The following is a 23,248-nucleotide window of genomic DNA, read 5'->3' as shown; positions in this document are numbered from 1 at the left end:
TTTATGGAACTCCTCTGGAGTGCAGAACCAATTGTGAATTTTGACATTTATGACTTTTCAACATCTCCTTGTTTACTTTTTTTGTTCGTAATTCATGCCTTCTTTCAAGGGGAGGGGGAATCGTGTGACGTATGAAGCGATGGTTGGTAGAGGCCAAGAAGGAAGAAGTGTAGAATGGAATAAACATAGCCTATGAGCCAAGCCACGTTACCCAGTCATCATAGCGTCACATATGTATTGGTTATCTACATTTACTGGAAATCGGAGGCTACCACCGAGTTATACGAATATCTAGCAGATGACGATTTCGGTTGTTTCTTTTGAAACTAGAATATAATAACTCTTTGATTTTAACATCACAAAACCACAATATGATTATGAGGGATGCCATAGTAGAGGGCTACGAAAATTTCGTTGCTCGGCGTTCTGTGCACCTAAATTGTGGACAGCCTTATAGGCAGCTTAGAGCAGGCCCTGAACATGTACTTGCTGATGGCCGTCGCAATGTTAGATGCGACTGGGATGACAATGAAGCAGAGTATGGAGAACGAAACGAGGGATCACCAATCCAACTATTTTCTCAGGTGTAGAAGATGAAAGCCTTGATCCGAAGTTACCTTCAAGTGCGCAGAAAAGACAAGTTCCTCGCTCTAATGCAGTTACCCGATATAACTGCTTCACAAGAGTACTGAACAGGTGGATGCTAAGGTAGGCACCTACTGGATTGCAACAATTAAGAAAAAAAAAAAACCCTACTGGATAGCAATTTATCGGAAAAATGGTGATGAGTGACATTTACTTTTCAAGGTAGCCATAAGATACGTGGGGTGCTTATTCGCAACACAAGATCCAATGTCACTGAACTTGAATTCCAGATGTAAATCACTCAAAGCTGCCAGATAAGGTGAGATAACAAGCCAAATGGAACTGGCCGTCAAACAACATGGATGCTTGCTGAAAGTGCGTCCTGTGGGGTGCATTTTGAATAAAAAAAAACAGTCCACTTCATTGCAACTGTGCCTAATGGCAAAAGGCGCAGGTGCAATGGAGAGAACTGCAACAGCACAGTGATTACCCAGTGGAGTAAATGTGACGTTGACATATGTGTGCAATGCTTCATACCATTCCCCATTAAGTGCCCAAGGAATCCAGGTTCCTTGAAGGACCAGTAAACGACCCCAAGGTCCAAATATTGTTGTAACGAGAAATATGTGCACTTTTACTTCATGAATGTGCTGCCGCAAGAATTTTGCGAATACGCGCTGTATTAAAGAAGTTACAGGGGCTAGAACATCGCGTCCAGCATCTGGTTTCAAATTTTCACGCGGCCTCGCCAGCCTTCTCCTTCAGACGGAGGGGAAGGCTTGGACCGTCACGACTCTGCCTACTTCGGCAATGTGAGAAGACGTCGGCCATTGACGTAATCAGCGAATTCGATCAGTCGCAATGCACTTCCGCTTCCTGTGAAGCTTCGTTTTTTTACTGTTTACCCGCTGCCGATGCTTCTCTGGAGCTCAGTCGCTCGTTTGCAGCTGACAATAATTTGCAGCAAAACTGCTCTCCAAAATCTAGACATGAAGCCGGTTCGATTTTTCTGAAGTTTCATTTTGTGAGAACAGACTGTCGCACCATCTGAGAGTAGCAACACAACACACAAGTAATGCGGTTAATAGTGGGTGTGCTGATCAACAGGTGGCCCGACAATCTGCTCACTCCCAAAAACTGTATCGGTGAAGTGTCTCGATATCGATGCATGAAGCCTGTGAGGATTTTGTAACTCGTATAATTGAATAGCTCAGTCGTAGCTGTGGGTGGGGACAGGAACTGTTGTTGACTTCACTACCATTTATTGAGACCTGGTTCAGACCACAATCGACGAGCTGCATGCTGCGTCACATCGTCGAGTTGTTGTTACTGCGTGTGCAAGGAGCATTAATCAGGTGTAGGAAAGGAGTGCGGCAATTGTTTTTCGAAATGGAGGCTCTGCTTAGGGCGCATCTCTAATATTCAGAAAACGTGATCGCTGCGGTCTACTTTATGAATTACCGAGTTTGTTTGGGGGGGGCCCCGCCGCGGTGGTCTAGTGGCTAAGGTACTCGGCTGCTGACCCGCAGGTCGCTGGTTCGAATCCCGGCTGCGGCGGCTGCATTTCCGATGGAGGCGGAAATGTTGTAGGCCCGTGTACTCGGATTTGGGTGCACGTTAAAGAACCCCAGGTGGTCTAAATTTCCGGAGCCCGCCACTACGGCGTCTCTCATAATCATATGGTGGTTTTGGGACGTTAAACACCACAAATCAATCATCGAGTTTGTTTGGGGGGTGTAAAAAAAAAAAGTCTGAGCCTGTTGACTGGCTCTTTAAATTTATTTTTTGCAATGTGTCAAGGCCCAAGATATAATTTAATATTTTTAAATTTTTGCTGTAGCCTAAGAGCCCAATATGGCCAAACAGTCACGGGCCATACTAAAAGCTCGTTCACAATGAAATTTTCAGTCTGATGTATGCAGACACAGATACGATTAAAAATTGCATCTGTTTTCAGGATGGATACCCATAAAAAAAGAAACGGGTACCAAATGGGTTAACTTGATAAAAGCAATCGATTGTGATGAATGCTGTCTTCTCACTGTCACCGACAGAAATTCGCCAATATCCATAGTAGAGGCAGTCGAGCGCATCATCAATTTGAGGTAGCGGAAAGATGTCCTTCTTGGTGATTCGATTAAGATGCTTATAGTCGATGCAGAGCCACCAGCTATTGTCCTTCTTTTCAATATGCACAACAGGTGATGCCCAACGACTTGAGGAAGGCTCTATGACGTTTTTGGTGAGAATTTCTCTTACCTCCTGTATAATATGGTGCTCAGAGTGATCCACACGGTTAGAGTGCTTATGAAGAGGACTGGCGTCGCCAGTGTCGATACAGTGGGCTACGACGCTTGTGCAGCTTAGGAGACTCGTCGATATCAAAAATGTAGAGGTCAGAAAAAAGAAGACCATGGAGCACTTCAACTTGGGATGGTGACAGGTCATTTGATATCATTTTGTCCAGGAATGCTTCATTTTGCGCGGCTGCGACAGATTCGGCTGTGGTCTTGGTCGGGGGTGAAAGATGAAATTGTACATTGCTCCAGAGGACAGCTTTGCTAGGGCAATTCGCGGCGAGATCGTGCTATAAGTGGCAGCATCGTTCCCGCACATGTGTGGATAGGCAGTTGGCGGCTCGTATACAAATACACGCAGTGGCGCTTTGTTGCGTGCGGTTTGGGCCGATTGTCGGTAGATAAAATGCGTTGACTACAGTTTACTATTAATATCTACGCTCTTCTCTACTGAATTGGTGCACGACACTTATGCAACGTTAACATTACCCGCCACAAGTAAAGCGCATTCTGCCTTATATAGGGATGCTCGTCCTTGGTGACTCTCTTGAAGCTTTCGCACTAAATCACGCCTTTGCTGTGTTGTTTGTATGTGGCTAGCTTGTGTTCCCTTTGCTTTGCACTGCTGTAGCGTGACTGAACTACTTATTTACATCTCTGTCATTTGGATACTATAAAAAAGAGAGAAAGAAAGATCGTACAAAACCTGCACATCTGTGCGATTCATTCAGTACCGCTGTTCAACCCAGAATATGCCTGTGACATAGAGCAGTGGTGTTGAGAGGGGAGCGTGGCCGGCGACCCTGAGGTGAAGGTGAATGGCTCGCAGTGTAGCGTAGAATGGCTATGTGGGAGGTTCTCAAGGTGGTCATTGGTAAAACGAGGTGGCAAATACTGCCCTTGGTACTGTCGGTGGTTATTTCGAAAAAGGTGCCGGAAAGGCCATTTGATGCGGCAGTGGTGAGAAATGGGGCGAGCAAAAGAAGCATATCAGTTAATTGTGTGTGTGCACCACTCAGATGGATTTCGGTAGTGTAAGGGCAAATGCAGAACCGACGTTGCAGTAACAACAAGGGGGCTGGTGTGGTATTCGGCATTATGGGCTGGGATGTGTGTCTGGTGGTTTGGGGAAATAGGATTCCCATGTTGGCAAACTCGTCTCATAACGACTTGAATAAGAGAGATTGTTGCCAAGTTGTCTTGCACGGGGGCTTATAAATGGAGAAAGTCATGGCTTCCAGCCCCTGGCGAACAATCCTTATGATATTGGCAGAATTTACGAATGGACGCAGCGCCACAGGATCTTCGTAGAAAGAATTCGCAGTGGTGTTTGAAAGTCTAGTGAAGCATTGAGTGATTCGCCTGCTTTTGGCTTGTTCAAACTGTGGACGTTCAGTGATAATTGAGTCAACAGATTGTAGTGAAGAAGAGGAGCTTCAGCGGCATTTCTCGGCGCATCAGGGGCATCGCCATCAGCATAAGCTCGTGCTTGCTGCGCTTGGCCGGACGCTGCTGACTGCTTCGCTTTCTGCGTTCTGCGCTGCAAATAAACCCCGTTACAAGTGGTGGAGGTGCTGGAGGGGGACGAAAGCCGAGGCTAACTACTCCGTGACCGAGAAAGAGTGTTTAGCTATTATTTGGGCCCTTGGAAAATTTCGCCCCTACCTGTATGGTCACGCATTCGACGTCGTCACTGACCACCACGCCCTTTGTTGGCTATCCACACTTAAAGACCCTTCCGGACGACTTGCTCGCTGGGCGCTCAAACTTCAGGAATACGACATCCGCGTTATTTACAGATCTGGTCGTAAGCACACGGACGCCGACGCCCTTTCTCGCTCACCCATATCGGATGAAGATGTTTGCCTCTCTTCCCTCGAGCCTGCACTTGCGTCATTTGCCTTGCGCAACATGACAGTGGAACAACGAAAGGATCCCTGGATCGGTGGCCTCATAAGCATTCTTTCTGATCCTCTCACTCCTTCGCCGTCTCGCGCTCTCCGCCGCCAGGCTAGCAACTTTTGCCTAAGGGATGATCTTCTTTATCGACGCAACTACCTTTCTGACGGTCGCAAGTGTCTCCTTGTGATACCCCGCCATCTTCGAGCTGCCATCTGCGAAGCTTTTCACGCGGACCCACAGTGCGCCCACCCAGGCCTCTTCAAGACATACGCTAGGCTTCGACTCAGATTTTATTGGCGTGGCATGTATAACTACGTGCGAAAATTCATTCGCTCGTGTGCTCAGTGCCAACGACAAAAGTTACCTCCCGGGCAAGTCTACCCGTCACAACCTCTTCCTTGTCCTAGTCGACCTTTTGATCGCGTCGGCATTGACATTTACGGACCACTACCATCAACTCTAGCTGGTAATCGCTGGATTATTGTTGCGATAGACCATCTGACACGCTATGCCGAAACAGCCGCGCTGCCGACTGCCACATCCCGTGACGTTGGAACGTTTCTGTTGCAACGTTTCATTTTGCGTCATGGTGCCCCTCGCGAGCTCTTAAGTGACAAAGGCCGTGCCTTCCTTTCTGACGCCTTGAAGGCATTACTCAACGAATGCCGAATCGTGCACCGCACAAGTACAGCGTACCACCCTCAAACAAATGGCATGACGGAGCGCTTCAACCGTACTCTTGGCAGTGCTGTCGATGTACGTCGCCTCTGATCATTCAAATTGGGACCAAGTTCTCCCGTTCGTCACCTACGCGTATAATACTGCCGTACAAGCTACTACTGGGTTTTCGCCATACTTTCTTTTGTACGGACGAGAACCTTCAAGTACAGTAGATACTATTCTTCCATATAAACCTTATGAGTCCGAAAGTACAACTCTGTTCGAAGCTGCCCGACATGCTGAAGAATGCCACCAGCTTGCCCGCTCTTTTTCTACCGAGGACCAGTGGAAGCAGCAATCCCGCCAGACTGGGGACCGTTCGGCTCCAAACTTTCCACCTGGTTCATTAGTATGGCTTCGGGCACCTGCTACCGCGCCTGGCCGCTCCGCAAAACTTCTTCCCAAATACATCGGGCCATACCGCGTTGTAGAACAAACGTCACTCGTCAACTATATCGTGGAGCCCATCATCCCATCCACAGACCTACGCTACCGCAGCCGCGACACTGTCCACGTCTCTCGTCTCAAGCCATATTACGTCCCATTAGTCGTTTCTTCTCCCTAATCCGCCAGGATGGCGTCTTTTTGTGCGGAGGGCGATTGTAGTGAAGAAGAGGAGCTTCAGCGGCATTTCTCGGCGCATCAGGGGCATCGCCATCAGCATAAGCTCGTGCTTGCTGCGCTTGGCCGGACGCTGCTGACTGCTTCGCTTTCTGCGTTCTGCGCTGCAAATAAACCCCGTTACAAGTGGTACAGTTCCTGCAGATTAGAATATTGAAAGCATCATCAGCTGTGCCCTTCAATACATTGCTGGCCTTGTCTACCTCTGTCATGTCTTTTTCGGTTTTATGGCACGAGGTGAGCACGTCCTGAGTGTAAGCGACATACGACTTGGTGGAAGATTGAACTTGCGACGCCAGTTATTGCCTGGCTGCCATTTGTTGAGCAATTGACCGGTCAAACAAGTTGTGGAGCTTCTGCTTGGACACGTCCAAGCTCGTGAGTTCTTTCTCACGCGTATCATACCAGGCACCTGCGGTACCTTCCCTGCAGGGGCGCCTGCGCGAGTAGGCGTTTGGTGTGTAGCGACACCATGGACCCGAGCTAACGGGGAGTTTTGACTCCCTCCCACGCCTAGCCGTGCGTGGCTTTGCCGTGTCCGGGGAAAAGGGGATCCTGGGGGTTGAGCTGACGCTGGGTGATTGGACCTTTAAGGCCCCCCGGCAGAGGTAACACACCCCTTTTGCCTTGGCTTCACGTAGACGGCACCCCTGGGCTGACCCACCCAGGGGAAATCGGCAGTCGCCTTTTCCTATCTCTCTCCTCTCTCATCTTCGTCTATCCTGTCATCTCCTATCTTCCGTTTACTTCCAAATTTCCTGGCGGCAAGGGTTAACCTTCTGTAGTTACCCAACCTTGGGTCGTTATATCTGGTTATAGCGGCGATGTATGACTGGTGCCTTCAAGTGTTCTACCTTGTAGCGTCCCCCTGTTGGGCTCGGTGGTGGGTGGTCACCATCGCCGCCGAACATGAAATGCACCACATGGCAAAATCTTTCCCCCCTTCTTAATGATCGGTCCCTGTAAAGGAACCGCACCGATGAAAGCTCCAAACGAACCGGAAGCGATTGTGACCACTCCCCACGCTTTCTAGTCATACACTCTCTGGAAGATAACGTCTCTGTTGCAGGACGGTCGGTTTTCCTGATAGCTAAAACCCTTGCTAACCCAATAGACAAAAAGTATGACGCAAAGAAACTGTCATCCGGTGATCTTCTTGTTGAAGTAAGCCAGAAACAGCATGCAAACACTCTATTTAAACAGAAGCAGTTCACCCACCTGGACATGTCCATCACCCCCATCGCAGTCTTAACACTGTTCAAGGCGTCATTTCACAACGTGATCTGATGCGAGAAACTGAAGCTGACATCCTTGAAGGCTTTCGAGAGCAAGGCATAGTCGCCATCCGTCGGATAAACATCAGACAAAACAATGAAGAAGTGGTGACGCCTCATATAGTACTAACATTTAACCGCTCCATCCTGCCAGAATCCGTGAAAGCTGCGTTCCTTCACTGCAAAGTCCGCCCCTACATACCCAACCCTAGAAGGTGCTATAAATGCCAGAAATACGGACATGGGTCGAACACCTGTCACGGAAAACAAACATGTGCAAAATGTGGCGATCATGAGCTCCCAACGGAGAGCTGTACTTCCACGCAAACAGAGTGCTTTAACTGTCACGGGCCGCGCGCAGCGTACTCGCGGACAAGTGAAATTTTCAAAAAGGAAAAGGAAATCATCCAGATAAAAGTAATGGAAAACATCACATTCTCTGAAGCCCGCAAAAAGGTGTCGCTCTTCTCCGGAAGAACGTACGCTGACGCAGCGCGCCGGGGGGCCGGGCTGCGTCTAGCAACGGTGGGCACGCAGTACAGCTTTGCTGATGCGTGCACATCTCGGCCCCCCACCAAGCAGCCGCAGGCTGCACCATCGTTCGAAGTCTCGCAGGTCTACCTCCATCAGACTTCGGAGACAAAACTGACAATCCAAACCCCGCAGGTCAACCTCCGTGAGACCTCGGGAACGACGCAGACAACTGAGAGGGCACCTGTCCCTCTTGAGAAACCTCCGTCAGCCACCGAGTGTTCACAGGGGGCAATGGATGTGACACCGGCGTCCTCAGCGTCTCCGATGCTCACGGAATCCATCCTAGTGAAGCGGAGCCCAACAGAACGCCTCAGAAGGAAGAAACACCCTACAGTCCAGGCGCCTGACAAACGCGGCGAAGTCTGAATAACCCTCCTACCTTTCTTCCTTCTTAAAAATGGCTGCCGAGGGTATCATCTACTGGAACTGCCGAGGTCTACTGAAGAACCTGGATGACATTTATGAAATACTTGCGCAACACCAACCTAACATACTTTTCCTGCAGGAGACACACTTAAACTCAACACACACTAACTTTTTAAGAAGATATGCGGTATACTGAAAGGACAGGCATGGCACTGCCCATTCATCCGGCTGTGTCGCTATCGTGGTGCAGAAAGCACTCCCGTCTCAAAACCTCGCTCTGGTTACTGACTTAGAGGCAGTGGCAATACGAACCCTTATCTTTGGACGAATGACAACTGTGTGCTCATTATATATCCCTCCTGACTACCACCTGTCTACTAAAGAGTTTGAAACTCTAGTCAACCAGCTCCTGCACCCATTCCTCTTGGTTGGAGATTTTAATGCGCACAACCCCCTATGGGGATGAAGAAGAACAGATTCTCGAGGCTCCTTAATCGAAAAATTCCTCTTGTATATTTAACAAAAAAGAACCAACATACTTTAACGCAGCGTGCAACTCATACACAGCCATAGATCTTGCTATCGGCTCCCCTTCACTCATGGCAACCACAGAATGGTCTGTTATTCATAACCTCTATGGAAGTGATCATTTTCCTGTCTGCCTAAAACACACAGGAAGTACAAGTAAGACAACTACAAATGTATTCAGGTTTAGAGAACAGGATGCTGACTGGACAAAATTCCGAGAACTTACAGAACTGTCGCGTTCTTCTATTGAAAACCTAGACATTGATGACTGTGAAGCAACGGTCGTACTTCATATCGTACAGGCCGCAGAGCGATCGATCCCACAGACATTGACAAGACGCGAAACAAACGATGGCCCTGGTGGAATGCGGAGTGCAAAAAAGCTCGCGAGAACCAAAACAAAGCTTGGTCGAAATTTCGCAGGTACCTGACAGCTGACAACCTGATGAATTTCAAGCGTGCAAAAGCAAATGGCAGGCGTATCCGACGAGAATCAAAGAGGCAGAGCTGGCAGTCCTTTCTCTCGTCAGTTAACTCCTACACTGATACGCATAGGGTGTACAACAGAGTAAGAGCACTTCAAGGGCACAACACTCATCCGGTCCCTCTCGTCAGTACTGCTGGTGATACGCTGGAACACCAGACGGATGCCATAGGCCAACACTTTGAGTATATCTTCAGCTCAGCACATTATACAGACTCCTTTAAACGACACAAGCTTGCTGAGGAACGTAAGCCTATACGCGATAGAAGGCCATCTGCTGGAGGCTACAATACTCTGTTTACCATCGACGAATTGAAGGCACTGCTGGCAATATGTGGCAATTCAGCTGCAGGCCAAGACAAGATTACATATGGCATGCTGAAACACTTACACGAACACACTCTTGATGTCATTCTCTTACTGTTCAACAGCGTATGGTCCTCCGGGCGTCTATCCAAGGCCTGGAAAGAGGCAGTTATAATACCCATCCTCAAACAAGGAAAAGAAGCCACACTTGTCGCTAGTTATAGGCCTATCGCCCTGACTAGCTGCTTGTGCAAGGTATTTGAAAAAATGGTAAACCGCCGCCTCATGTATTACCTTGAATATAATGGCCTCCTTGACCGTCGTCAAGCTGGATTCAGATCAGGCCGGTCGACAGCTGACCAACTCGTAGCATTCGAATCCTACGTCAGGGATGCCCTCATTCACTAACAACACTGCCTTTCTGTATTTTTCGACTTGGAGAAGGCTTATGACACGACATGGCGTTATGGCATTCTCCGTGACTTGCAATCTCTTGGAGTGTCAGGGAACATGCTGAATACAATTGAAAGCTACCTCTCTTAACGTACGTTCGTGGTTCGTGTTGGAAATGTCCTTTCAAGGCGGTTTACGAGGAAAATTGTGTCCCCCAAGGTGGCGTACTTAGTTGCACACTATTCATCGTAAAAATAAACTCCATAAGCACTATAGTGCCTAAAACGATTTCCTACTCTGTATATGTGGATGACATTCAGATCAGCTTCAAATCGTGCAACCTAGCCATCTGGGAACGTCAGATTCAGTTGGCAGTAAATAAGCTCTCAAGCTGTGCAGACAAAAATGGTTTTAAGTTCAACTGTGACAAGACTGTCTGCCTACTCTTTTCAAAACTACGTGGCATAAGGCCGTCCCCCAACATTTCAATGAACGAACACACCATTGCTACTAAGAAGGATCATAAATTTCTAGGTGTTGTGATGGATGAAAAGCTCAGCTTTGTCCCACACATCAAGCAGCTGCGACTGAAATGCTTGAAAGCCTTGAACTTGCTCAAGATTCTCTCGCATCAGTCATGGGGTACAGATAGTGACTGTCTATTAAACCTTCTCAGGAGTGCAGTGCTCTCAAGTTGATTATGGCTCGGTTGTGTACGAATCAGCATCGAGATCCGCACTTAAGATGCTCGACCCAGTGCATCACCATGGGCTTCGTCTGGCTAGTGGCGCTTTCCGAACCAGCCCAATAGCCAGCCTGTATGTTGAGACAGATCAGTGGTCATTAGAACGACGACGGCAGTTTAAAAGCATCAAGTATGCAACCAAGGTGCTCTCTCATGTCGACCACCCATCGCGCGAGCTATTGCAGGATACATGAAACGCCCACCTGTTTACGAGGCGACCTTTAGCTACGCCAACGTATCCCATCAGAGTGGCCTCACACTTTGAAAATCTTAATATACCCGTCTCCAATCTTCAACTAAGTTCCCACAAGGACACTGTGGCACCATGGGAAATGTGAGCTATCAATTGCGACTTGTCATTCCTAGAGGTAGGAAAGCATGACCTCCCAGTCGCAATCGAGCAGCATTTTATGTACTTGCAGGCAAAATACAGGTGTGCTGAGTACTACACTGATGCTTCCAATTCCTCGGCCGTCGCACGTGCTGCATACGACCCGGCGTACTCTGAATCTGCAACAATGAATGAACATACCAGCACATTTACTGCTGAGTGCTATGGCATACTGCTAGCTATAAGGCACATCTTAAAGAAGAAAGAGCCAGCCTCCATCATATACACAGATTCCCTCAGTGCAGTGACTGCGTTGTCTTCCGCAAAGACACAAAAAAATCCAGTGACTAATACCCTTCTAAACTGCCTCATGTCAGCCTACAGATCCAAGCTTAAAACCACGCTATGCTGGATTCCGGGACACTGCAACATAGCTGGCAATGAGGCAGCGGACCGACTTGCGAAGTCCGCTGCACTCCGCCCAACAGTAGACGTAGTCGTCATCCCATATGAGGACTTGAGGCCGCTAACCAGTAACCGAATGCGTAAGCCATGGCAAGAGGAATGGAACGCAGCAATTGAAAACAAATTGCACACAGTAAAGCCAGGAATAGGTAGATATGCTCCTGAAAAACGTAACAGGCATCAAGAGGTTGCACTGAGCAGACTCAGGATCGGTCATACACATGCAACACACTCGCACCTTTTAAGCAACTCTCCTGCACCGTGTTGTGAAAAATGTGGTGATGTGCTATCTGTGGTTCACGTTTTAATTATGTGTCCGTACCTTGAACCACAAAGACTGCATCATTTCCCAAAGCTATACAAATGCCACATACCGCCTCACCCTTTATTTTTTCTTGCGGACGATCCCATGTTTCCCATAAAAGTAGTTTTAAAGTTCTTAGCTGATGTTGGATTCGTGCACTTATTACATATTCTCAATAATCTCAGCCCGCTCTCAATCCTCAGAGAACCGCTGAGACCTCTTTACCAAATGTCATGCAGTACGCACTCCTTGTCCTGACAAGGACCACTGCCGCCACTGCGTGACTTTTTAAAACCCATAGGTTTAGACCGTTACATTTTAAACTCATCACTCATAGTCATTACACTTAAGTTTAATCCCTATGCCCCACTCTTTTATTCTTGCCACCCTGAGATTTTTTTCTATAATTGAACCAACAAAAAACCCTATGTTTAGCGCTGTTTGGCCTGAGTTTCCCTTGCGCCACTAAAATCTACCACCATCATCATCATCACCTGCGGTACCTCGTAAGTAAAAAAATGATGTTGGCAAGCATAAGCATCTCATCCCGTCTGTATTGTTTACCGACGCGCTCGTATAATACGAGCCACTTGTCAATGTCAGTTGTGTTGGTGCCGCAAAATGTACCAGGATCAAGAAGGTGGGAAGGAATCACAGGTGACGGAGTAAGTGTGGGATGGACAGCCAGGGTGCTGTCTTCAGGCATTGTGGCTGGACGAAGGTCGGGGTGCTGGAAGACCCGCAACCTCCACCAAAAATATGTTATGGGAAGTATTTATTAAGTTAATGCTGGTCGGTTTGATACTGCAGGACAATAGGGCAGCTCAGGGTCGGCCCCAAAACAACAGCATCGTCGTCTTCATCCATTTGGTGTCATTTCGGCGCCCGTGCCTTAGGTACCTTTCTGTATTCATGACATTATGGTGGAAATGTGAGCAGAGCCCCAGAAAGCTTCACATTTTCTGTGGAAATTCGCGTGCAGTTTGGGCTTTGTCAGGGTCTGGTTGGACACAAGTAGCGTTAACAAGGTAGCCAAGTAGTTTGATCTGATGCCATCTAAAAATGCACTTAGACGCGTTAATGAAGCTGGAGGCCAGCACAGTGAAAAACATCAAGAACACTGACACCATTTTTCGGAGGTAAGGTAACTCTGCCATACAAATCTACTGTATGTAAAAACTGCTCTGAGCAAGTATAAAACTCTACTTGCTCTGCTATGAGCAAGTAAGAATTAGTCATTTTTCTTGTGGTGCATCTATACTACCATCACAACTAGTTTAACCTGAGGCTACAGTACTAATCCTGGTGACTTCACATAGCAGTCTGGCTAGTTGTGGCAACGTCAGGTTTTAAACTTCCGAAATGGCCTTGTGCATCACAAAACATAAAAAATGGCTGCTTCTATGCCATAGATGGAGCCATCATACATAAGTGCTGTGGAAACGTCATGACATCTTGCGCAAGCGCTCACCGTGTTTTGATGTTGGAGTGTGGTAGGAATCGAAACTATCTTTCAAATGCATAAAGTCATTGCTTATTCAGAGTGCACTCACAGTTAGCAGTAAGTTTTCTAGGCTTTTGAAGGCTTGACCTTTCATTTGACGCAGATAAATGACAATTTACAACTTTTGTGTCAGTACTCTTTAAAGATGAATGCGCTTCACTTCTGCTTGACCGAGTTCTCACTGACAGCCCTCTCATGCACCATCGTAGCAATCACCGTAGCGCCAAACAGTGTGCAGTCTGGTTCATCGTGGTGGCGTTCATGGTGTACACACCCCTTGTCGTGCAGCTGCACTTCACTGTGATGATCATGACTGGGGCAAGTACCTGGGACGAAGCCTGCAGCCCACAGCTCCATGAACTAGTCGTCTTCGCCTACATACATGTATCCAAAGTTTTCTTTGTACGGCAACAGCATTCTTTCCTTTCAGATTCAGCAAGAGCTGGCACAGGAATACGAGTACATCAAGGACATCCAGGTGGTGCTGACTGGATTTCGCTCGGACAGCCATCTTGAACGCATTCCCACAAGTCGAATTAACTATGAGGATGACCTTGAGCCGGACTCTTGGTTCACACCACGAGACCCCGAAGTCTGGCCAGCACCCAACCCTGTGGAGCACAAGTAGGACATATTGGCTTGTACATTTTTTACTAAAACTGCTAAGGCTTTGTAATGTAGTGCCATGCTTTGAAGAAAGCTGCCATCTTTCGTGCTCATGCATGTTTTGTTTTTTGTTTTTTTATTCCCTGAATTCTCGAGTTGCTTTTTTTTTACTGTAGAATCTCAATGATACGAGTCTCGCATGGTCACAAAAAATATTCGTAATAGCCCAAATTCCTATCATCGGGACACGTGCAAAACTACCCAACTTAACACCGAGTCAGAGGCAAACTACTTTTAGGCACTCAAAAAAAATTAATTTTTTGGAGAAAAAATCTCTGTTTTTAATTTTTTGGAGAAAAAATCTCTGATGTCTTTCTGCTTCTTTTTTTTTCGTGAAGTCACGAAGCAGACCTCTCTGGAATCCATAAAGGCCCGCCAAAAGAAGATACGGGGAAGCAATACAACGAGTTAATCTCGTTGATTAAGGGGCTGCACTCTAAGATAGACGCAAAACACGAAGAACTTATGGAATCCATTAACGAAGTTAGATAGGCGCAAGTGTCTCTTGAACAAAAAGTGGCAGAATTAGACAACCGATTATGCGCAGTTGAGGAATGTGTCCGGGTCTCAGACAGCGAGCCGAATCGTCAACGGGTACCAGAGGTACTTTCGGTCAACAAGCGCCTTGACGAATTTGAAGATCGCTCTCGCCGAGAAAACTTGATTTTTTATGGAATAGAAGATTGCGATTCGGAAACGTGGGCGCAATCAGAAGAAAAAGTTTGCCAAATCCTCAATGAAGCTCTGAAGCTAAACTTGGGAAGTAGCGACGACCGCATATCCCGCGCGCACAGGCTAGGCAGATTCGTAGTTGGCAAATCTCGACCAGTGATCGTAAAATCTGCTTCTTTTAAGTTCCGAGAAAGCATACTGCAGTCTAGAAGTAGTTTTCGCGAGTCTCATGTGTCAATCAGCGAGGATTTCTGCCGCGCAACAAGAAGCGTGCGCAAGAAGCTTTTTGAATTCGGCAAGGCGAGTGGCGAGAAGTATACCGTCAAGTACAATAAGCTTTACATCAACAAAAAGTGTTTTGTGTACTCTCCGGTGACCAACAGCGTTTGTGAGCCGCATACACATGCGCAGAACTCATCAGAAGCTTCGTCCTCCGCTACGCATGCCGACGAAGATACGCTCTTATCCTAACAAAGTTCACCCCTCGGCCACTTATCGTAACTACTCAGTTTTATATTCTAACGTACGAAGTGTTCTTAACAAACGGGATGCATTATCTTCAATTTTTGATGACTGCGCCGCCAATGTTGTAGTGTTAACGAAAACTTGGCTTACCCCTAACATTGCAAGTGTAGAGCTGTTCGATTGTGAAAATAATTATACCATTTACAGATGTGATAGAGAAGAATCGCCAGGAGGTGGTGTACTTATAGCCGTAGCTGATTATATAGTTTCTAGCCAAGTAGTAATAGCATCACCTTTAGAATTTGTCTGTGTTTCCCTCCATGTCAACTATCAAAATGTCATAATTTGTGGCTGTTACCGCCCTCCGAGTGCGACGCCAGTGTTTTGCGAGCAACTGCATGATGCTTTGAATGATATTGTCAAAAGGCACCCGCATACACCTGTTTTTCTTTTAGGCGATTTTAACTACCCGAAAATAAACTGGTCACTTCCTTCTTGTTCATTAAGCTCACTTTCAGCCGACAGTTTACATTTCGTGGAACTGTGCGAAGACTTTAACCTTACCCAACTCGTAACACAGCCAACAAGAATGGGCCCCACTTCATCAAATGTTCTTGATCTGATTCTCACCACTGTACCAGACCTTGTCCATTCTATTTCATATATCCCAGGCATAAGTGACCATTGTTTCGTGCACTTCAATCTAACAGGTTCTTTAAGGCATCGGTCAAACAATCGGAAAACAATAAGAGACTACTCACGCGGCGATTATGACTCAATCAACAGTGAACTCGAATCGAATTTTGAGAGCTTTGCTAATGGCTTCTTTGATCGCAGTGTTCAACAAAACTGGAACTTGTTCAAAATGAAAGTTGAATCTTTAATCACGCGATACATTCCCACATACGTTATCAAGGGTCGCCAACGCCCCCCTTGGTTCTCAACTGACATAAAAAAATTGCGGAATAAAAAGAAATGGTTGTTCCGTCAGGCAAAGCAGACTAATTCGTTCGCCCGTTGGCACGTGTACAAATCTGTCCTTTCCGAATACAGAGCAGCTATCAACGAAGCCAAGCGCGTTTTTCTTAATAATACCCTTCCCTCAATTCTTGTAACCAACCCTTCTAAGTTTTGGAAAACTGTTAAACCTAGGGAAAAGAAAAACATTTCGCTTACGAACTCAGACGGGCAGCCAGTTCGCTGTGAAGAGTGTTGCATTGCATTAAATGATTTTTTTGTTACTTCTTTTTCAAGTTGTTCTGCTTCTGCGTTGCCACAAATGCCTAGTCGTGATTTTTTACCCATGTATCCTGTTACCGTTGATGCTGTTGGAGTGCAAAATTTAATTCACAAGCTTAAGTTATCCTCTTCTTGTGGCGTAGATGAAATCAACTCAAAGTTTCTAAAAAACACTGCATTGTATTCATCAATTTACTTGTCCCTAATCTTTTCGCAATCTATTCAGACCTCCACTTTGCCGCTTGACTGGAAAGTGGGGAAGGTGGTCCCTCTGCACAAGTCTGGTAACACACAGTCCCCTCTCAATTACAGACCAATTTCCCTAACCAGTGTTCCTTGTAAAATGTTAGAACATATAATTTACTCCAACCTTGTCTCATTCCTAGAATCAAACTCTTTTTTTACTCCCTACCAGCACGGATTCCGAAAAAGTTACTCATGTGAAACCCAACTTCTTTATTTTACTAATGACATAGCATCGGCTTTAGATCGAGGCTCACTTGTGCATTGCATTTTTCTTGACTTTCAAAAAGCTTTCGATAAAGTACCTCACCAATTACTCCTCCTGAAAATTAGTGCCTTAAACATTGACCCGAACATTCTTAAATGGATTGAATGCTTTCTGACTAATCGCACTCAGTTTGTAACAACTAATGACTATAACTCACCTCTTTCTAAAGTAACATCCGGCGTACCCCAAGGTTCCGTATTAGGCCCTTTACTTTTCCTTATATATATTAATGATCTCCCCGACAGCATTAACTCCACTATAAGGCTATTTGCAGACAATTGTGTAATTTACCGCGAAATAAACAATGAATCAGATAACCAATTTCTACAGTCAGACCTTGACACTGTCTCAACCTGGTGCAATAAATGGCTTATGACTCTCAACTCTAACAAATCTAAATGCATGTCAATAACCCGGCGATCTATTTCTCCCCCTTGTACCTACAGAATTAATGCAGTTCCCCTCCAGCATGTCTCTTCATATAAGTACCTCGGCGTTTACATTACCAACAATCTATCTTGGCACGCGCATGTTACCTACATCTGTAATAACGCTAACCGAACGCAAGGATACTTACGCCGCAACTTTTCTCGCGCTCCGCTGTCCCTCAAAATTCTACTATACCGATCACTAATTCGCCCAAAGCTTGAGTACGCGTCCGCTATATGGGATCCCGTGCAGCAAAATTTAATCAACGCGTTAGAATCTGTTCAGAACCGCTCAGCTCGGTTCACTTGTTCTAATTATTCCCGTACTGCTAGCATGTCAGAAATGAAATCTAACCTTGACCTGCCCAATTTAACTGTCCGGAGGAAACTGGTGCGACTGCATTTTTTTCATAAGATATTTTTTCACAATCCATCAATGAAGCGAGACCTCATTTCACAACCGTCATACCACTGATCGCGCATTGATCACCAGCATAAGGTTGCCATTCCGTTTTGCCGCACCAAATTCTTTTCAGCAGCCTTCTTACCGAAAACAGCCGCCGATTGGAACCACCTTCCCTCTTCCGTTGTAACAATAACAGACCCTTTGTTATTCAAGACTGCAATTTCTCAGCAATGTTTGTAACTATACGCAGTTTCCATTATCTATCTTTGTCTTGTATGTGCTTGAATTCTTACTTATATATTTTTAGTTGATTTATGTTGCCTTCGTGATTTGCGCATCTGACACTTGTTTCTTTTTTTTGTCTTTTTTTTCTTGTGTGTTATAAAATGTTGTACCCACCCCCTCTGTAATGCCCTATGGGCCCTGAGGGTATTCTAATAAATAAATAAATAAATGCGCGTGTCGTCACTGATTCATTCAGCGGCCATAGCACGCCTCAGGACATCAAGTGTGCACAGAGTTTTAGCCGCCGGTGGTGGTCCTTCGCCGTTGCCCTCGTCTACTTCGCCGCTGGAATCTGCAACCTGACATGTGCCGTCGTTGCCACCACAAGTGGCAAAGTTGTCATCCTCTGTGCAAAAGTCGTCAACTGAACACCCGGCATCAAGGCATTCCCAACCTTCAATGGGCTCCTCCGACTGTGAAGGGACCTCTGGCACCTTTTCAGGGATCCTAAAAAAGCCGCATTTACCAAAGCAGTTCGCAATGGTAGTCTTCTTTACTCGGTCCCAAGCCATTGCGTTGAAATGGATGGTGTCCAGGAGGCTTATTCACAGGCCACCTTTGTCTTTTTTTGTCGATTTTGGCAAGGAGGCGGCGCACAAGAAGGCTCTTGAAATGGTGCTTGACGTTTTTTATAATCCCAGCATCAAGCTGTTGCAAGTGTGTCGTCGTGTTTGCGGGCGAAAAAACCAGCTAGACGTTTTGTCACTTGGTTTAGGTGGGCGGTGCACTGGTCAAGAATCAGAACAATCTTTCGATTCTTGCAGGCCATTTATCTGCCAAGGAGAGACGGAAATTTTTATAATGGGGCTGCCGGCATCCACGCTTTTTGTTTGCGTGATAGACGCATGGCAAATGGCGCTCACGATTGAAACACTGAGACTTCTTGCCAACTATGGTCAGCTTAAGTTTCTCCGACTCGTCGGCGTTACAGTGCAAAAAAAATGTTATTCGTTCTTTGCTTTTCTTGCCTTTTTGGCACGCTAAGCAAAGGCACTTCTCGGGCTGAAGGTTGCAAAACAGGCCCGCCTCATTTCTGTTAAAAACATCATGAGTCTCATACACGAGATGAGTGACTCCAGCTTCGCGAGCCATTCGCTAACAACGGTCTCGTCAGCATTATTAGCTTCCCCGCAGACACTTTTGTAAAGGAGATTGTGTCTCATCTTGAAACGGTGCAGCCACCCACCTGAGGCTTGAAATTCATTGATGTGCAGAGAAAGTGTGATCTCGTCGGCTTTCTCACGCAAAACTTTGCCGTCAATGTTCACATTGGCAGCAGTAACCTCTTTGAACCAGGTCGAAAGAGCTTGTTCAAGCTTCATGTGTTGGGCTGTCTTCGCTTGTTTTGTGTTGACGCTGAACGAAAGTACATTTTTCATTATTGTGCCCCGCTGTCCAACAATTCTACTCAATGTCGACGTTGCGAGGCCTAGCTCCTTAGCCAACACCGTGCGTTTCCTTTTGGGGCACTGATCGACCTTTCGAAGAATGTCCAGTTACTTTTAAAGCAAGAGAGCCCTCGACTTGCGACACATAGCTTGCAGCGGCTCCGAAAAAAGGCACAATCACAACAAACCAAGTACGTGTGCTCGACTGGGCAAGACGGTGTCGACAGCCTTTGCACTACAGTACCCATTGTATCAGCACCAGAGAACACCTACCACCAGGCAGAACAGAGATTAGATAGGGTTAGATTTGTGTCCCCACCGTGTCCAGCACCATCTGTAGCCTTCAAGTGAAAGCAAAAGGTGCACTGGCGCACCTCAGGCGTCCGAGATCGCACAGATATTAGTCAGTCGCCCGCCGCTTGACGGCGACACTGGCAACGTGCCAGACCAGCAGTGCAGCACGCATTGCAGTGCGTGCTTCATGCTGCTTACTTCCGCGGCCGTCATTGGGGCGGCATTTATTTGTATCGAACAACTCGGGTAAAAAGTCGGTTCATAGCAAGCGTACTCCAGCACATTGTAAATTAATGGGCCTCGGCTGAGGCCACAGAAAAATTCGTATAACCCCGAATTTCTTATCAGCCGTGATCGTATCATCGAGATTCTACTGTATTCTTCTTTGGCGATGGCCAAATTTTGATGCGGGCTGTTGCACACAAAAAAACAAGCACACAAAAAGGAACTCAAAAAGACAGACGAAGTACAAACAAGAGTTTTTTGGCAAGAAATGGGACCTTAATTATACCAACTTCTAGCACCCATTGTATATTATAAAGCCAAGTAACGACAAAATGAGCACGCAAGTGTCTTACCAGTGAGATACATAATTTCTTTGGTTGATAAAGAGATGAATGTCATGCTGATGCATTGGTTTTTGAGACGTGAGATCTTGTGAGCTTCGTTGATTAGGCGAGTTGTTTCACTTCTGCAACCTTGAAATTCAGGTTTGCAGTCACATTTTTTGCAAAAAAGGGCCATTTTGTTTCTCTTGTTGTTATAACATACTGTATACTGCAGGTATATGGGTCAAACAGATTGTTTCTCAGCAATCTGTTTGACCGATATACCTGCAGTTACATGCTAATGAATGCAATTATCAACACCCTCAATTCCGTTTACATAGCTGCCTTGGTGGTCCTTTTTACAAGATGTTCTTCTTTACAGTTTGGGTTCGTCTTTTCGCACGCTGACGCAAATTTGCCTGGCTGCAAAACAAAAAAAAATCTTTCCATCAGCTTTTTGCACAATCTTCTTGATGTTGTGCGTCAATTGATGAATGTACGGATTGCAACAATTTTTTTTTTATTCTCCTGAAGATCGGGGGGGGGGGGGGGGGGCATGTTTGAAGCAGAAGCTTTAACATTCCTAAGCACCTCCTTGGCTCCTTGTTTCACTGATGAGCTTGGAATAATTATAATACATTTAGTATCTGAATTGTGATTCGTGCCGTAAAATGATATGTTCCACTAACAAAGGTACTTTGTCGTGTTTTTATTCATTTGCACAAGGAACTTTAGGCCTTTATACAGCTGGTCTTCACACCCATTGGCCACATTTTTTGTAATATGTATTGGCGCTCTTTGGCCATCAGATGGCCCTTGCACCAATAAACACCACATATCATCATGAAAACACTGCACATCACGCACGACACAGCACAGCACGAAGAGGTTGAGTCCTACGTGGAAATAAACTCTGTAGTCTGTCGCAGTGATCAGTGTGCGGTACTGGGTAGGGCCACGTTATTTTGTGGAAATTGCAGCATGGCCACGCCACGGAGAACGTGAGAACGCACAAAAACACTGATTTCAGTCGCTTGGCTTATTGTCCGCAGTGCTTGGACGACAAAGCAAGCTGTTTGGGCGGGCAACAGCTCTTCCTAATCCGTCAGTCGGTCAGGCGTGTCCAAAAGGCTTTACGAGGGGCGCCGATGGTCGTGGAAAACTAGAACGGCTTTCATGTTGTTGCCACTTTTGGTGCATCTCTGGGAGCGCTGACCCGGAAGAAATCACTGTAGGCTCAGCCACGTCTCCTGCATCCAAGCAGCGCCAAGCAGGCAGGCCGATCATAATACAAGGCCACTATAGACAATTATATTTATACCCTCCTCACCCCTGCCTTGCCTCTTCAACTCACAAGACACGCTGGAATCCCTGGCCACCGCAGTGCTCTCATAAGCACACTTGGCGATTGAGCTTCGCCTAGTCATGGCCTCCAAGATTGGCCGCCGACAGGCTGCACGCTAGCTTGGAGGCCATCACGCGGTGCGCCCGGCAGCATGCACACCGTCTGGCAACAAAGACGAAGATTGGGAATGGTTGATATCTGCTTCGATAGGTGCCACCACACTACCAGCCGATATTATTTGGTTATCTTGTATGGTGACAACTTGTAAAGGAATGCAAACAAACATAAAGAATTGGAGAATAATCAATAAGCGTAATTTTGGCAATGTGGTTGTGTCTTCATGAGTGAAGTTATAGTCGCAGACACATGGATTGTAGCGTTCACCGGACAGTGAGAGCGCAATGCTCATTGCAGCGACGAGCTGAAGGGATCCCACTTGCCAGATGCCTCACAAACGTTACAAGATGTCGCAGCTTTACCAGTCACTGATTGCTAGATATGCAGTACACAGCACAGCTAGGACAATTAATTGCGTCCAAGAGAAGAAACCTTGAGGGCAATTCATTGTGTTCAAGAAAAGAAACCTGGAGGTAAACACTGTTGCTCAGCTCACGTAAACAAAGAGCACGTTGTGTGGGATTTGGTATGAAGCGGGAATGAAAGAACTGGATCCCATGGAAGTAGTTAAGAAAGGGTAACAACTCTGACTGAGGTGAATAAATTGGTACTGACACCTTTTTTCTCTGCCATACGAATCTTCTATACAGAGACGGCTATGAGGAAGTGCTCAGCGAATGCTGATAAGATACGTTCAAACACTGATATATCGAAGGGGATCGCGAATTAGTTCGATATAAAAAAAAATACAAGCCCCGAGAGCTTACATGTAGTGGATCATTACCTACAGCAGGTGCATTCAATAATGGTTTATTTGCGTGATAAAAATCACTTATATTGGCCTGCTTCTTCGTTTTTGAAATTAAGTTGAAGACGCTAGTCTCGATCTTATCAAAGCTGTCCAGGTGTGACAGCCCGGTACGCTTCATGTGGCCGGTACAATGGCGAATGACGCCGAACACTGCCACCACTTCAGCGACAGAGTACGCGCATATCGCCAGCGCCTCGTCCAGACAATCCTCCTCGTCGAGAGTTGTCGGCCTGGGCATCCTGAGTCCCTGTGATCGCAGCTACTACTCGTCAGCAAGGCTCGCAACGGCCTGTACATTGCAGTCCACTTCCACCAAATCCTCCGCAGACACTTAGTGTGGAACTGCTGCCAGGAAGCGAGACGACAACTTGCGAAATGTGTCGTCTATGCGCTTGTCGTCCTCAGCGGTTTCCGCGAATTCTGCTGTCTTGAAGCCTGCCTTGCAGAAGCAGTTGACCTCCGAGTCTGTCTTCTTGTCTCACCAGAAGTTGAAGATCTTCGCGGGAGAAGACTTAGCGGAAATTCCCGGCCACTTTGTCATTCACTGCTGGATGTCCTGGCTGCTGACAGCTTCGCTTTCGCCAGAATTGGTTTTGCCAACAATGTTGTAGCGCTGCCTAAATCAGTGAAGCGACCAGCTGTTGTCGGAGAAGTTTTTTCTCCGAGTGCAGTAGCAGACCATTTGGCTTTGGCGATCAGTATCGGGCTATCCAC

The 23,248-nt window shown here is 46.5% G+C and overlaps 1 protein-coding gene across 1 annotated transcript in view; it reads left to right on the top strand.

The window, feature by feature from the left end:
• Kat60 (katanin p60) overlaps window positions 1-23,248 on the top strand; it is a 139,053-nt gene that overhangs the window by 32,762 nt on the left and 83,043 nt on the right. Inside the window, exon 2 of the mRNA XM_037426357.2 lies at window positions 13,790-13,983. Coding sequence (XP_037282254.1) covers window positions 13,790-13,983 — 194 coding nt within the window. The remainder of the gene's footprint in view (window positions 1-13,789; window positions 13,984-23,248) is intronic.

The sequence above is a fragment of the Rhipicephalus microplus genome, chromosome 5 (genome assembly GCF_043290135.1).
Source record: "Rhipicephalus microplus isolate Deutch F79 chromosome 5, USDA_Rmic, whole genome shotgun sequence".
NCBI classification, from domain to species: Eukaryota; Metazoa; Arthropoda; class Arachnida; order Ixodida; family Ixodidae; genus Rhipicephalus; species Rhipicephalus microplus.
Note: the sequence above shows the minus strand (reverse complement) of the source record. Positions and strands in the feature narration are given on the sequence as shown.